We start from the raw sequence: 12,655 nt of genomic DNA, 5'->3' as shown, positions 1-12,655 counted from the left end.
ATCGGAAGGGAGGAGCCAATGCGTTCTTGCTTTATTTATTTATTTCGAGAGCCGATGGAAATTAAGCGTTAATTTTTATTAAACATTAACTTACAAAGATTTCAACGCACAGTTTCCACGGGCCGTCAAAATAAACAAATAAATATAAGATAAGGACGCATTTTGTCCTCTCTGCCGATAAAAGCGCATAAAAAAAGTAAAAGTAAATTTTCAACAATTTAAATTTTTTTATTTTGAGAGAAGTTTCAGAAAACAAAGTAGTACTTGCAAAAATATTTCAATAATTTTGAAAATGGCAAAAATATAATAATAAAACTAAATAAGAGTTTTGAAACAATTTAAAAATGCTTAAACCTTTACTGGTATCAGAAAATAATTTAGTACCTTAAAATATTAAAATCTGCCGATTTGTTAAAAAAAAATGTTTCTTCTGCCTTTTTAGGTTAACTACATACTTAAATAAACATGAATGGTTTAATTCATTGTAAAATTATTGAAAGAAGTTATTTTATTGTTATCATTGATTAAAGAATTTATCACGTCTAGAACATTCGTTGATTTATCGACTTGAACTCAACAAAAGTTATAATTGTTTAAAGGACCCCGCACAAAATTTATGGAAAAGGTTTTTCGGTGGATTTTACTGCCACTCATTTATTTTATAGTTTATGAAACTAGAAGAAATTTCTCAAAAGGACTTGGAATAGTTATGACGTGTTCTTTTTGTGTGGGGTCCATTGGAGCTCATTTATTTGAACATTCGAACAAAACTTGGGGGTGAGAGCAAAGAATTTCAATAAGTGAAAAATAAGGGCACCTATGATAGCACATTGAATTTTTATTTCAAGAAAAAACACATCACTTTACGTCACGGTAAAAATAGGTTGTCGAAAATGTTGTAAGACGTTTGTTACAAGGAAGAAGACAATCTTCGCACACATTCATTAGTGAGGAAGTATTGAAGTGGATGCTATGGTTTAAAATAAAACTAAGTATACTTATTTGGTGTGATTAAAAATTTAATAAAAGTTAGTCTAGACGTTAAAAAATTATATCCTCAATTTTCGTAAAGCCAACTTAAAAAAAATTGAAAGTAGAAACATCGTTTATATCGATAATATTTTTATTCTTATTAACGTTTGCCATTTGATTCTTACGTAAAATCATACGTTAAAACTGATTGAAAATCATTATTATTACAATAATGTTCTTACTTTTTCAGTTCTTTTGAGTCGTTTTCGTTGAGTTTTTAGATCAGTTTCGATGATCAGTTTGGTGACTTCTTTGACAAGTTGTTTATTTGAAGCAGCAATTATTCCTAGTTTCGATTTCATTACACTGAAAGGTTGACCTGAAAATAACTTTGTCTCTTAAACTTTTTAAATGTACACACACTAGGATGTGTTTAATATTTACTGATTAAGTTTTTCGATCTAGTAGTTCACATTTTTGGTATTGAATAAGGTGTTTAAATTTCCGTTTTACCTTTTAAATCAGTGACTATGCCACCAGCTTCTTGTATTAATAATATTGCGGGTGCAACATCCCATGGTTTTAATCCATGCATTTGATAAATATCTACAATCCCTCTGGCAACGTAAGCCAAAGATAGCGCCGCGGAGCCATTTCCTCTAATCCTACCATTTAATAAAATATCGTTTCTTATACAAACGAGAATAGTTCGAACGATTTTATTTTATAATTCAAATTCAATTTTGAAAGTAGAAGCTTTCTTACATAATTCTCAAAAATTATATTTGTGATTATTTTTCTAACCATCGTATTTTTATTTATTTTCTTATTTTTGTTCTGACTACTTACCCGTGAGTTACAGTTGCCAATGCTTCCAGTCTACCAGCATATATATCTCGATTCTTCATACTTTCGTGAATCAATGCAACTTCTGTAGATACCAAAGCTTTGTTTAATTCTACATAAAAAAAAAAACCATTTTTGACTGAATGCTCTTAAAATTTAAAATGTGAATTATTTAACTTATTCTGAGAAGTTTAATTAATTTACCAGTCACAGATGATGTTTGTAATCTGACGCCATTGAGAAAAGCTCCCTCATTTTTTTTCGCAGTATAAAGATGGCAGTTGTCAGGGTTGTATATTATGCCAATTACGACTTCTTTATCAATTGTTAATCCAATCGAAATACAAGATTCGGGATAGCCGTGAACAAAATTTGTTGTACCGTCAATAGGATCGATTATCCACGTTGGATCATCTGTCAATTCGGGAATACTTTTTTCCTGGGCAGATAACTCCTCTGCAATGAATCTGACCATATTTACACCTTTTTATTCAAACTAGAAAACATACGAGCGCGATTTTTTGCTGTCAAGTAATTTATAAATTAAAATATAAAATTAACGTTGTTAGAAACATTTTAATTTTATAGTAAATCTCTTTTCTAAAATAATAGAAAATAAAAGCAGGCAATATTTTTAAAAATTTACGAAAACATATATTTTACAAGAAACAAGGAAGAAGAAAGGAACAAGGAGCTTAATTTCTTACCAAAAAAGACGAATTTTAAACTAAGTAGTTTTATTTTCAACTAAAATTATGAATCTTCAATCAAGAAATGAATAACAAAGCCATTCTGCTTTCAAGCAAGTAGTTGAATTCATCTAAAAAAGATGATTTTTTAAAAAAATTGTTGAATCCTCAAACAAAAAAATAATTCTCAACCAAATAATGACATTTTCAATAAAAAAAGATTAAATATCTGCCAAGAGGATTTGTTTATCAACAAAGTAGACAAATTTTCTACAAAAAAGTTGAATTTTCTAACAAATTTCTGAACTTCCATCCCAAAATATAGCCAATTTAATGACTTTAATTAACTTTAAGAATAATGACGGTCTAAAAAATCTTATGATTTAAAAAATTTTTAATATCCCATACTAAAAATTGTATAAAATTTTGAATTTAATGACTGAATGATACTTGGAAAAATCTCAAATTTTCTGTAGATATTTAAAATATCCACTTATAACATAACATAAAAAAATTATTCCAAATTGTAAATTTTCTTTGAAATAATAAAAACTTGTAAATCTTTGAAATCCATATTGACATTGCTGTTGCAGATCGCTAGCTTAAACTACATAGTTAAAAAGTTGTAAATCTTCTTTGAAATATAATTTTTTTATTAAGAATACCAATTGGCCACACAAAAAACACTCGTAAAGACAAAAATTGTTCAAATATATTTAATCTTGTTCAAATTGTAATGATTTTTGGTTAATAATACAAATTGCAGACGATCCACACAAACATAACCACAAATTGTTCGAAATTGAAAATCTTGATCATAGTATCTATTCTATATCATAGTATTGAAAAGCGTAAATGTTTTTAATTCGCATAAGGTTTTCTACGATTTTTCTTATTTAAAGGGATTATTTGTAGATTTAATTTTCAAATTTAAGATATAGAAGAACTGCAAGTAATGAGAAACCAATCAGGATTTTAAACAATGATTGTGATATTTTCAACACATATCTTTGTATCACATTTTCCAGACAAGACTAATTAATTTTAGTAACGTAAAGTCTTACTTGTGATCAGGAAATTCTTTCGACAATCCTCCGATAAGTATATTTTCTACTTCTTTGTCATATTCTGTGACCAAGTCACTATGAATACTACTTTTCGATTCAACCAATTTTTCCGTGTCGGTAGCACTCTTGATTATCTTCAAGGAAAGATAATAGTTATGGATAGAAAATAATTATTTTTAATGCTAGCTAAATAACGAGCTATAAAGTTGAGTTTACTAATTGTCATACACTGACAAAAAATATTTGAAAAGTTCCTAAATGTATTCTTCTATTCTAAATTGAAGCCTAAATTGATTCTACAGTTTGTATTTAAATGATTTTTAGAGAACTTACCTTGCCAGCTTCTAAAGTTAACTTTTTGGCGATTTCGAAGTATCTGTTGATGTCTTTGGCATCTGCCATTGTGCACAAACTTGAAGTATTTCTAAACGCTAACAAAAGATAGCTTGTCTCTTGTAGCCTTTTTCTTATCAGTGATATCAGAGATAAAATCCTGTGCGTTAGAAATCGTGGAATCATCGCGTAAGGTTAAGTTTACTATTTACATGACATTTAATCATCTTTCGACATTTGTGGCATTTCGACTTGAGCGGATTCTTCAGTCTTGCATCTTTACTTTTTTAGACTCTATTTTGTAAATCATAAATTGTGTTATTTTAGTATTGTCTACTTAATTAATTAATGATAATTCAAAATAAAACTGCCAAGCTTACATCTCAAATTTATTTTTATCACTCATTATTTAAATTTATACATAATTATACACATTCCTATATTATAGTCATAATATTATAGCTTCTTTAGAACACTTACTTTACTTTAATACATTTAGAAATAGGTATTATGCCGTAAATAAATTTAGGCTTACATTTAAGACTTCGTTTTTACATTTGTAATAATATTTTCTTCAGTTGCGCGCCTCTTTTGTACTGTTTTAGGTTCACTGTTTACGATCAGTTTGACGGTATCTTTTTCCCATTCAACAGCTCGCTTCTTCTGTAATGTTTTAGCGTCAGCGTGTTTGATTAGTTTCACTACATCTTGTCCTAATTTGTGATTACTAACTGCTAATACTCTAGGTTTCATCATGTTGAACTCTCCCCCTGTAATGGAAAAAATCAATGATATATTAATAGATAGATGTATTCTCTAACTTGTTAGATGAAGTGTGCGCCGGAAATAAGTTCCAAATAGGAAAGCTCGTAAATTTGTTGTTTTCTTGAGAGATGAAAATTCTTGATAGAGAGATGAATATTTAAACAATTGTTTTATCAATCATGATCATTTTTCTTACCATTGGTGTCGATTACTACTCCACCAGCCTCTCGAATGATAAGTACGCCTGCTGCTACATCCCAAGGGTATAAGTTATCGGAATGATACACATCTGTTGCACCCATTGCCACATAACATAAAGTTAAAGCTGCAGAACCCAATGTTCTGATTCCATGTGCAATTGTAACGAAAGCTTCAAGCCTACCAAGAATTGTATCTCTGATGTCTTCCATTGTTGCATACGAAGCCTCGATGCAGATAAGAGATTGTGCAAGATCTAGAATTTTAATAAAGCATTAATTTATATTACAAATTTAATTAGTCTTCACTTTAAAAGTGTTCCAATTTCCACCGAAAAAATGTGTTTTTTTTTTATTAGTTGAGGCAATTATTTTTTAATTTCTATTGCTATCTGAGTAGCCACTGCAACTGATGGAATTGTTGTGTCACCTAATAAAATAGCAGTAACATACCTTCCTAACTAAATAGTTGGCCCAACTAACTATTTTGTTCAGTCTATCGTTAGAACCTTAATTAAATTAACTTCACTTTTTAAAATATAAATCTTACCTGGAATTAAAAAATAAGAATTTGCTTTGAAAAAATTGAATTATATTTACCTTGGCAATTTGAGCTTTGTATTCGTTTTCCATTTAAAAAAGCTCCACGTCCTCGTCTCGCGGTGAACATTTGCTCTAATACTGGATTGTAGACAATTCCAATTTCAAGTTCCTTGTTGACAGCAAGTCCCACAGAAATGCAGGTGTGTGGAAACGAGTGGATAAAGTTTGTGGTTCCATCAATTGGATCAATTATCCAGGTGGGTGCATCTGTCAGTTCTGGCAAAAAATTTGTCGAGGAAACAGTTTCCTCTCCAATAAATCTAAAAGTATTGAAATTAGTTGTTAGCAAAAACTTGCTTGATTTTTTTTAAAGAATGAAGAAAGAATCAGACGTATCACTTCATCATTTTTTAGTTTAATTTAAACAGTTTAATACATTTTATACGCACTTGTGGTTCGGAAATTCTGTTGACAATCCTGATATAAGGATCTCTTCTACTTGTCTGTCATACTCTGTCACTAAGTCCCAATCTCCCAGCTTTGTATCTATCGTTTTTCCTCCTTGGATGGCATTTCGGATCACCTGTAAAAACCAGGAAATAGAAATTCATATTTTATAATTAAATTGTAAAATGTAGACATTCATATTTGTATAGTTAAAAAATAAAAAAAATAGATTTGTAATATTTTCGTTTATCATTAAGATAATTATAATCTTATTCAATAAATTAATTTAAATAAAGGTAATAAACGTAATAAAAGTAAATGTAAAATGTTATGGAAGTCTCAGACTTTTTGTCATTACTCTCTAGTATTAACGTGATTAGCACGTTTTATGTGATTACAAAAACAAAGAAAAGCTTTTTTAAAATGAATAAAATCACTTCTATGCTTCATGTGACAAATGCGCGTACTAAATTTCGAGCGGGGTAGGCATTGCATGTGATTCATTTATAATGTGACCTAATTAAGGTCACTATGCAAAAAGAAATGATATAAAATGCAATTACGTTTCATGTCTCAAACAATATTTAAAAGATGATTCACGGGAGTTCAGTTGACTCAATAAAAACATTTCCAGGTGAAAACGTTATTTATTTTTTGTTTGAAAACAAATATATGAATAATAATTTAGTAGTATTTTATAAATTCTAGAGCCAATCATAACTCCAAACACGAAGAAGAACCTATTTAATGCAAAGTATCAATATAACTCCCCCACAAGAATAATGTCAATAATATTTAATATAATTTAAAGTAATACATAATTCACATTACAAATTTTTTACTTTGATTATGAATGATTTAAATCTAATTCATCTTGTAAGTTCCAAGATCTATTATAAGCGTTTAAATTAAGTACACTTTTAACAGCTTTATGTGTAGTCCAATAATTAAAAAGCTCGAAACTTCATTCATACACAAAACAATTTTCTATAAATCAAGTTTTTATTTCTTCCGTCAATCTTTTATTAATTAACATAAATTACCCACGGATTCAAATAATTTGCGGTTTGCATATTTCTTTCTCTTGAATTATTTTGACTGGTTTTGATATATGAATATTATTAGTAATTGCTAGATATTTGAAAAAATATATTTTTCAATGTTTTTGTTTATTTAATTAAAAAAAAATAGCTCACCTTTGAGGATTCGACGACTAACTTCATAACAAAGTCATAACAGTGACCTAAGTTGAATTCCTGTGCGGTGGTCATGGTCACTGGAGAGCTGAAGATTCTTGACAACAAACGGAAGGAAATCTTACGCTTGAACTTAACACCAGCAGGCCTTGATCGCGACCGAGAAAAGTTCCGGTAAAATGTTGAGGATGGAGTAGCGACTCGTTCAATAAACCTCTCTACTTATAGCATAAATGTTCTCCCACTCTTAATTGCTGTCTATTTGACTCATTGAGCATTAAATCTTCCCAAGTTTTTTTCCGTGAGTAAACAACTGCCACCTAATAATTGCCTTTAAAAATTAACTGACAAATTCCCTTGTTCTACTGCAAACCCTGGAACTAAACAATTAAATCATTCAAATTTGCATGGTTTCTAATTTATGCTGCTCAAACTTGTAAAATTTGAAATTGATACATTACAACGTTGAATAATTTGTGATTAAGACGGTACAAATGATACATTTTAAACAAATAAACTGGGAATGATAAGATGAGCAAAGCAAAAAAAAGTGAGGAAAATTTCCTACCTTGGGATAAGTAAACCCGAAAAGGTTTTAGAGGATATACTGGAACTGCTTTTACACTGAGTTTATTTCTAAACGAAGTTACAAAGGTTCATCACCTGCTTTGGGTGCAGATCGAAATTTAACTGTCCCATCTTCTTCACCCTCTTGCTTTATATTGCCCGAAAAGTCGGGATGTTTTCTGTTCGAAGAGAGAGTAAGGCCCGCTCATTGGCTTCCGCTCGTAAGAAAATCGTGAAGTGGGGAAAAGCGCCCATTGCCATGCACCCCTGCACGTCGAGGGTTTTAAAAGAAAATTTTAAATTATAGCATTAAACCTAAAGCCTAAACATTCTGTTTTGTTGTTTTTGAGTTCTTCGTTTTTTGAAAATGCATTTATTAAATTTTTATACATGTAAGAATATAAACCTATAATATTAACATAACTGTACAAAATTTAATTACATTTTACAATCTCATTTTTAAGGAAAACAATAATTTGGTCATACTTGTTTCACATTTTTCTATCATAAGAACATTTTTAAATTTACTTACTGCATTTCATAATTGGCACATCGTATGTCAAATTCTTATAGAAAATTGTGAAACAAGTGAGAAAAGAATATTTTTTTTCTTCAAAGATTAGTTTAAACGTTTTTTGAATGATGTGCAACGTTGGTAAAGTAAAACGGGATAATGATATATGTATGGAAATTGAATAGATGCATTTACAACACACTGAGAAAATAAAAATGAGAAAAAATTAATAAAAAAGACAACATTCAAATAGGGGACCTCTAAATCATATCCGATTCTTATTTATTTTTTGAGGGTGTAAAAGTGACCACTGCTTTTTGGCATAGTTAATAAATATTTAGGGGTTCCCCAAGTTGATTTTTGTAAATGAAATGACTATTTTATTTTAAATAATGGCTGTTTGTGTATTTTATTTCTACATGTGTTCAGTATACTCTTTTCAGTGAAATAAATCAATAAGAATTTTGGCAGAATTTTCCAAAAGTATTTAGGGGTCTTCCAAGTCGAATTTTAGAAATAAAATGCTAATTTTTGTATAAAAACATCTTATTTAGAAAAATCGTCTTGGGTGACCCCCAAGATTTGTTTTGGGTCACCATAATATATAATAGAGTGGTTAAAAAGATTGGCATCAATTTTTGAATAATCCATCCTGAAAACTAATTCTTCATAATGAGAAGACTTTTGTGTGTGATTTTTTTAGAGTTTCAAAATGATATTTAGAGTTATCACAAAGTTTATCAATCTCTTGTAGGTTCAGACCCAGAGTATAAAAATGACACTCAAAAAACTTTTTCGTCGAAAAAATAAGTAGGAGGTGTATTTTTTAGCTTAAAAAATGGCGATTTTTCTTCAAACCCTTGAAATTCCTTCTGTTGATGGAAAATTCCAACAGGAGAAAGTCCATAAATAAGAAGAGGGTGATGAAGGCTGGTTACCTTCCTAATACATTTTAGCTAATCTATGAAACTATTGTCCCGGTATGCCATTATCTCCCAGTCTGTTGTGACGGAATTTTCCCTAGAGAGTAACGGTCAAGCCCTAACATTAACCGGTCGAATAGCTAAGGCTAGCATCACGGAAATTTCCCTACATGCCCATGATGTTTAAACGAATATTATATAATTTTTTGTGCTTCTAATCTTACCAGTGCTATTCAATAATATTATATACTAGCAGTTTCTTTCTTATTTTGCAGTTTCAAAATCATGAAATAGATGAAAAATATTTAACAATTTTGAAGTTCTGTTGACTTTAAGGAGTTGGAAAATTCACTAAGAAAATGCATTCATCAAATAAGCAGTTTTGAAAGGGTTCAACAACAGTAATTTTCTAACAAAATTTGACGAGATAGTCATTTGCTAAATGGAGGGAAAAGGTAAAAAATCGCAGGTCTGTCTTATGTGTATTTGCCAAGAATTTTAGGGGCGGAATAGGATTGGACACCAAACAAAAAATCCGTTAACCAAACAGTACCTAATGTGATAATTGAAAGAAATATAAATTTGGCCCCTAACATTAAAATTTTAATTTCAAATAAACAAACTGTGTATCTTTACTGAAGTTTCCGTAAGACCAACTTGCCTTCCAGCTCGTTCAGGGTTAATGTTACAGAAATTCCGTAATACTAGCCGTAACCGTACAGTAAAATTCCATTACACTAAGTCAGTGTGTACATTTATTACTACAAATTATTTCATTATTTTAATGAGCTACAATTTGAGAGAACTCCAGTCTTTGGACTGCACTAATGTACAGGGTGTACCACGATAACTCTGGTTCCTGAGGGGGGGGGGGGGGGGGCTAGAAAGGGACCGATTAAGAGTAAGCAAAAAATTCTCCCAACAATTTTAGATCTGGGGCATATGTTGGGAACAAAAAAGGGTACAAGGGTGAGCTTGCGTGGCGTACTACCTCAATATCTCAAGCGCTTTGATGGGGGGCCTAAGAGGAACCAGAGTTCTCGTGGGACACCCTGTATAATATAAATGAAAAGTAATCCCCGACAAATGTATGATTTCCAGAGCATTTTTCGCAGAAATTAATATTCTTTTGATCAAAAGTTTCCTCCGAAAAGAGCAAAAATTCGAATTCCATAAACATTCCTGAAAATTGATCAAGAGCTTCAGAAATAACAGGGAGGAAGAAGAGAAATTCGTCAAATTCATTTCATTCGTAGGGAGAAAGTAAGTGCGCGACAGCAAAATGAGTAAAAGAGAAGGGCGTGGCAAATTTTGGGCCCTTTGGCTCCCGGTGTGCCAAATGAATAGGAAGACTTGAAAAAGTACTGGGAAAACTGCAGCCTAGCTAGGGCCCTAAGGCACGTTTGTGTCCATTTTAGGTAGCGTTGGAAACCTGGTTGATTCTTGTGTAGAATAATCTGATTCCGAATATTTGAGGTGCACATAGAAAGTTCTTGGTCCGTTTTTTATTATTTAATATTTTACATTTTGTCAACTGGGGAGAATCGCTACAATAATTTTTGCAAAATCTTCTAAGGCTTAATTGTATTTTTAGATTAATCTTGGGCTCAATCGATCGCGTAATGCCTCTATTTTATCGCGCGCGGGTGTGTGTGTGTAGATATATATATATATATATATATGTGTGTGTGTGTGTAGATATGTGTGTGTGTGTGCGTGTCAAATGGCAAGGAGTCAGGCAGTCCTCACTGTTCACGTTTCTATCCCCCTGAAATCAGTCCAAGGCCATTTGAAGGCAACCCCCGACATTTGACTGAAAGCGAGAGTTTGCTGTAAATTCAAGAATCTGTTTACATTGAAAAATAACGTTAGTCATATAGTCAATAATAGCTGAACATTGCAAAAATAAAATATAGGTTATGTTTATACTTATTAGCCGATGCCTGGTTCTTTTCTTATTCTTATTATTGGTTTGATTTTTTCGATACAAAGATATTTTACTCAAAATTTATAGTGTTAATATTAATATGTAATAAAAAAAGTTGTCTTCAATTCTTATTTTTTCTTTTTACGTTCTTATCAACGAGAAGGTACTGGTAGTATGTGAAAAATGACTTGTGGATTTTATCAAATGTCGACAGTTTGAGGTTCCCTGAGTCAGAAAACATAGTTTATAAGGGTGTAAAAAGAAAGGGCGAGTTCGTTAGCCAGCCTTTTTGGATGACAATGATAAAAAAAGAGCATTTTCAAACTTTTTGAGACCCTTTCTTTTTTAAGATAAAAGTTTGTATGTAAGGATATTCGTAGTACTCAGTAAGCCAAACAATTTATCTTTATATGACTTTTTTCGATAAATAAAAAATTATTAGAGTTATAATATTTTTAGTATTTAACTTAAACCAATTAAGTTAACTAAGAAAAATACATTGGGGTCTTAGGGAACTAAGATAAATATTGGGAATATAACTGTTTTCATTTTTACTACCTTTCTCAGTTGATTAACAAAGAATTTAATTAAAATAACTGACTTCTTATTTAATATGATATTGAGAAAAGTAGTTTGAAATGAATAAAATTATTCCAACTATTCATTTTAAATCCAGACCTGAGGGTATTTTTCTTATTTAACTTAAATCGTTTGAGTAGTTAACCTAACTGAGAATTTAGTTAATCACAAATAAGAAAGCTGTTGGACGAACTATATTCTCGAAGTAAATAAACTTAGTTGACAAGTTACCAGGATTTTTTCAGTATAAAAGGTGCATCTTTGTAAACAAAAATGTTGATAAATGTATTAAGTTAATAGGTAGTTGTACCGATTTGCCCCGGTTGGTGGTTCTGAAAGAAATACGCCATATTTCTTAAAGTTATGACCATTTTTTTCGTTATTTTTCATGTTCGGCTAGAGCATTTCAAGATTGTCAAATGTGATCTAAGATATATTTTGATTTGACCAATAGTTAATGAGAGAAACATCAGGGGGGCTAAAAGTTCCAAACGGTTTTATCAGTGGGCGTCCGGGTTGAAAACGAGAGTCAATAATCGAACGGACCTCTTTTTCTAATGTGTGGAAATAGAAAAAAGAGATCCGTTCGATTTTTCACTTTAAATGGGCCCCGGAGTCTCATCACAGGAGCGAAGCCTGCTGACTGGCGCAGTCCTTATTTTACAAAATCCATTTTTTTTCTCTGACCTTGTAGTTTTGTTCGATTGCCCAAAAAATGATCTCTAAATTTGAGAAAGATAGGTTAATATTAACCTATGCCTCAAACACGATGAAATTCCCCTTTGATTTAATATGCGCTGTTAAAAATAATATTAACTTTAATATACCCATGTGTGTGAAAATTAATATACTAAGCATATGAAATCGCCATTAAGAGCGCGTATATTAAATTTCATATACATTGATGTTAATTACTCGCGAGAAAAATCATATACTTTCATTTTTCACAAATTAAAAATAAGTTTAGCTGTAATTTTCGATTCTAAATAATAAAACATGATCCCCCTTTCTATTAACCAACAATAAAATTGGATTTAAAGTCGAGTCGTGTTACTTTTGTACTATTTCACATGTGGACATTTAAAAAGAA

General features: G+C 30.8%; 3 protein-coding genes across 6 annotated transcripts in view; 1 reads left to right on the top strand and 2 right to left on the bottom strand.

The window, feature by feature from the left end:
* Positions 1-4,108, bottom strand: part of LOC117179658 (inositol-phosphate phosphatase-like) — a 9,536-nt gene extending 5,428 nt beyond the window's left edge. The window contains exons 1-6 of one of the 2 annotated variants that reach the window (XM_033371671.1): positions 3,908-4,108; positions 3,572-3,708; positions 2,023-2,285; positions 1,822-1,930; positions 1,486-1,637; positions 1,215-1,351 (exon numbers count right to left, since the gene is read on the bottom strand). In XM_033371671.1, coding sequence (XP_033227562.1) covers positions 1,215-1,351; positions 1,486-1,637; positions 1,822-1,930; positions 2,023-2,285; positions 3,572-3,708; positions 3,908-4,093 — 984 coding nt within the window. In that variant the 5' untranslated portion in view covers positions 4,094-4,108. The remainder of the gene's footprint in view (positions 1-1,214; positions 1,352-1,485; positions 1,638-1,821; positions 1,931-2,022; positions 2,286-3,571; positions 3,709-3,907) is intronic. The other variant, XM_033371672.1, reaches the window with a different exon arrangement.
* Positions 1-12,655, top strand: part of LOC117179657 (ATP-dependent helicase brm) — a 77,947-nt gene that overhangs the window by 16,086 nt on the left and 49,206 nt on the right. The window lies entirely within an intron of this gene.
* LOC117179660 (inositol monophosphatase 1-like) lies at positions 4,284-7,273 on the bottom strand. Its single transcript, XM_033371673.1, has 5 exons — positions 7,056-7,273; positions 5,862-5,995; positions 5,470-5,732; positions 4,869-5,126; positions 4,284-4,677 (listed from the first exon to the last, which is right to left on the bottom strand). The coding sequence occupies exons 1-5, from the start codon at positions 7,128-7,130 to the stop codon at positions 4,445-4,447; spliced, it is 963 nt and encodes a 320-aa protein (XP_033227564.1). The 5' UTR covers positions 7,131-7,273; the 3' UTR covers positions 4,284-4,444.

Source organism: Belonocnema kinseyi, chromosome 9 (assembly GCF_010883055.1).
Source record: "Belonocnema kinseyi isolate 2016_QV_RU_SX_M_011 chromosome 9, B_treatae_v1, whole genome shotgun sequence".
NCBI lineage: Eukaryota > Metazoa > Arthropoda > Insecta > Hymenoptera > Cynipidae > Belonocnema > Belonocnema kinseyi.
Note: the sequence above shows the minus strand (reverse complement) of the source record. Positions and strands in the feature narration are given on the sequence as shown.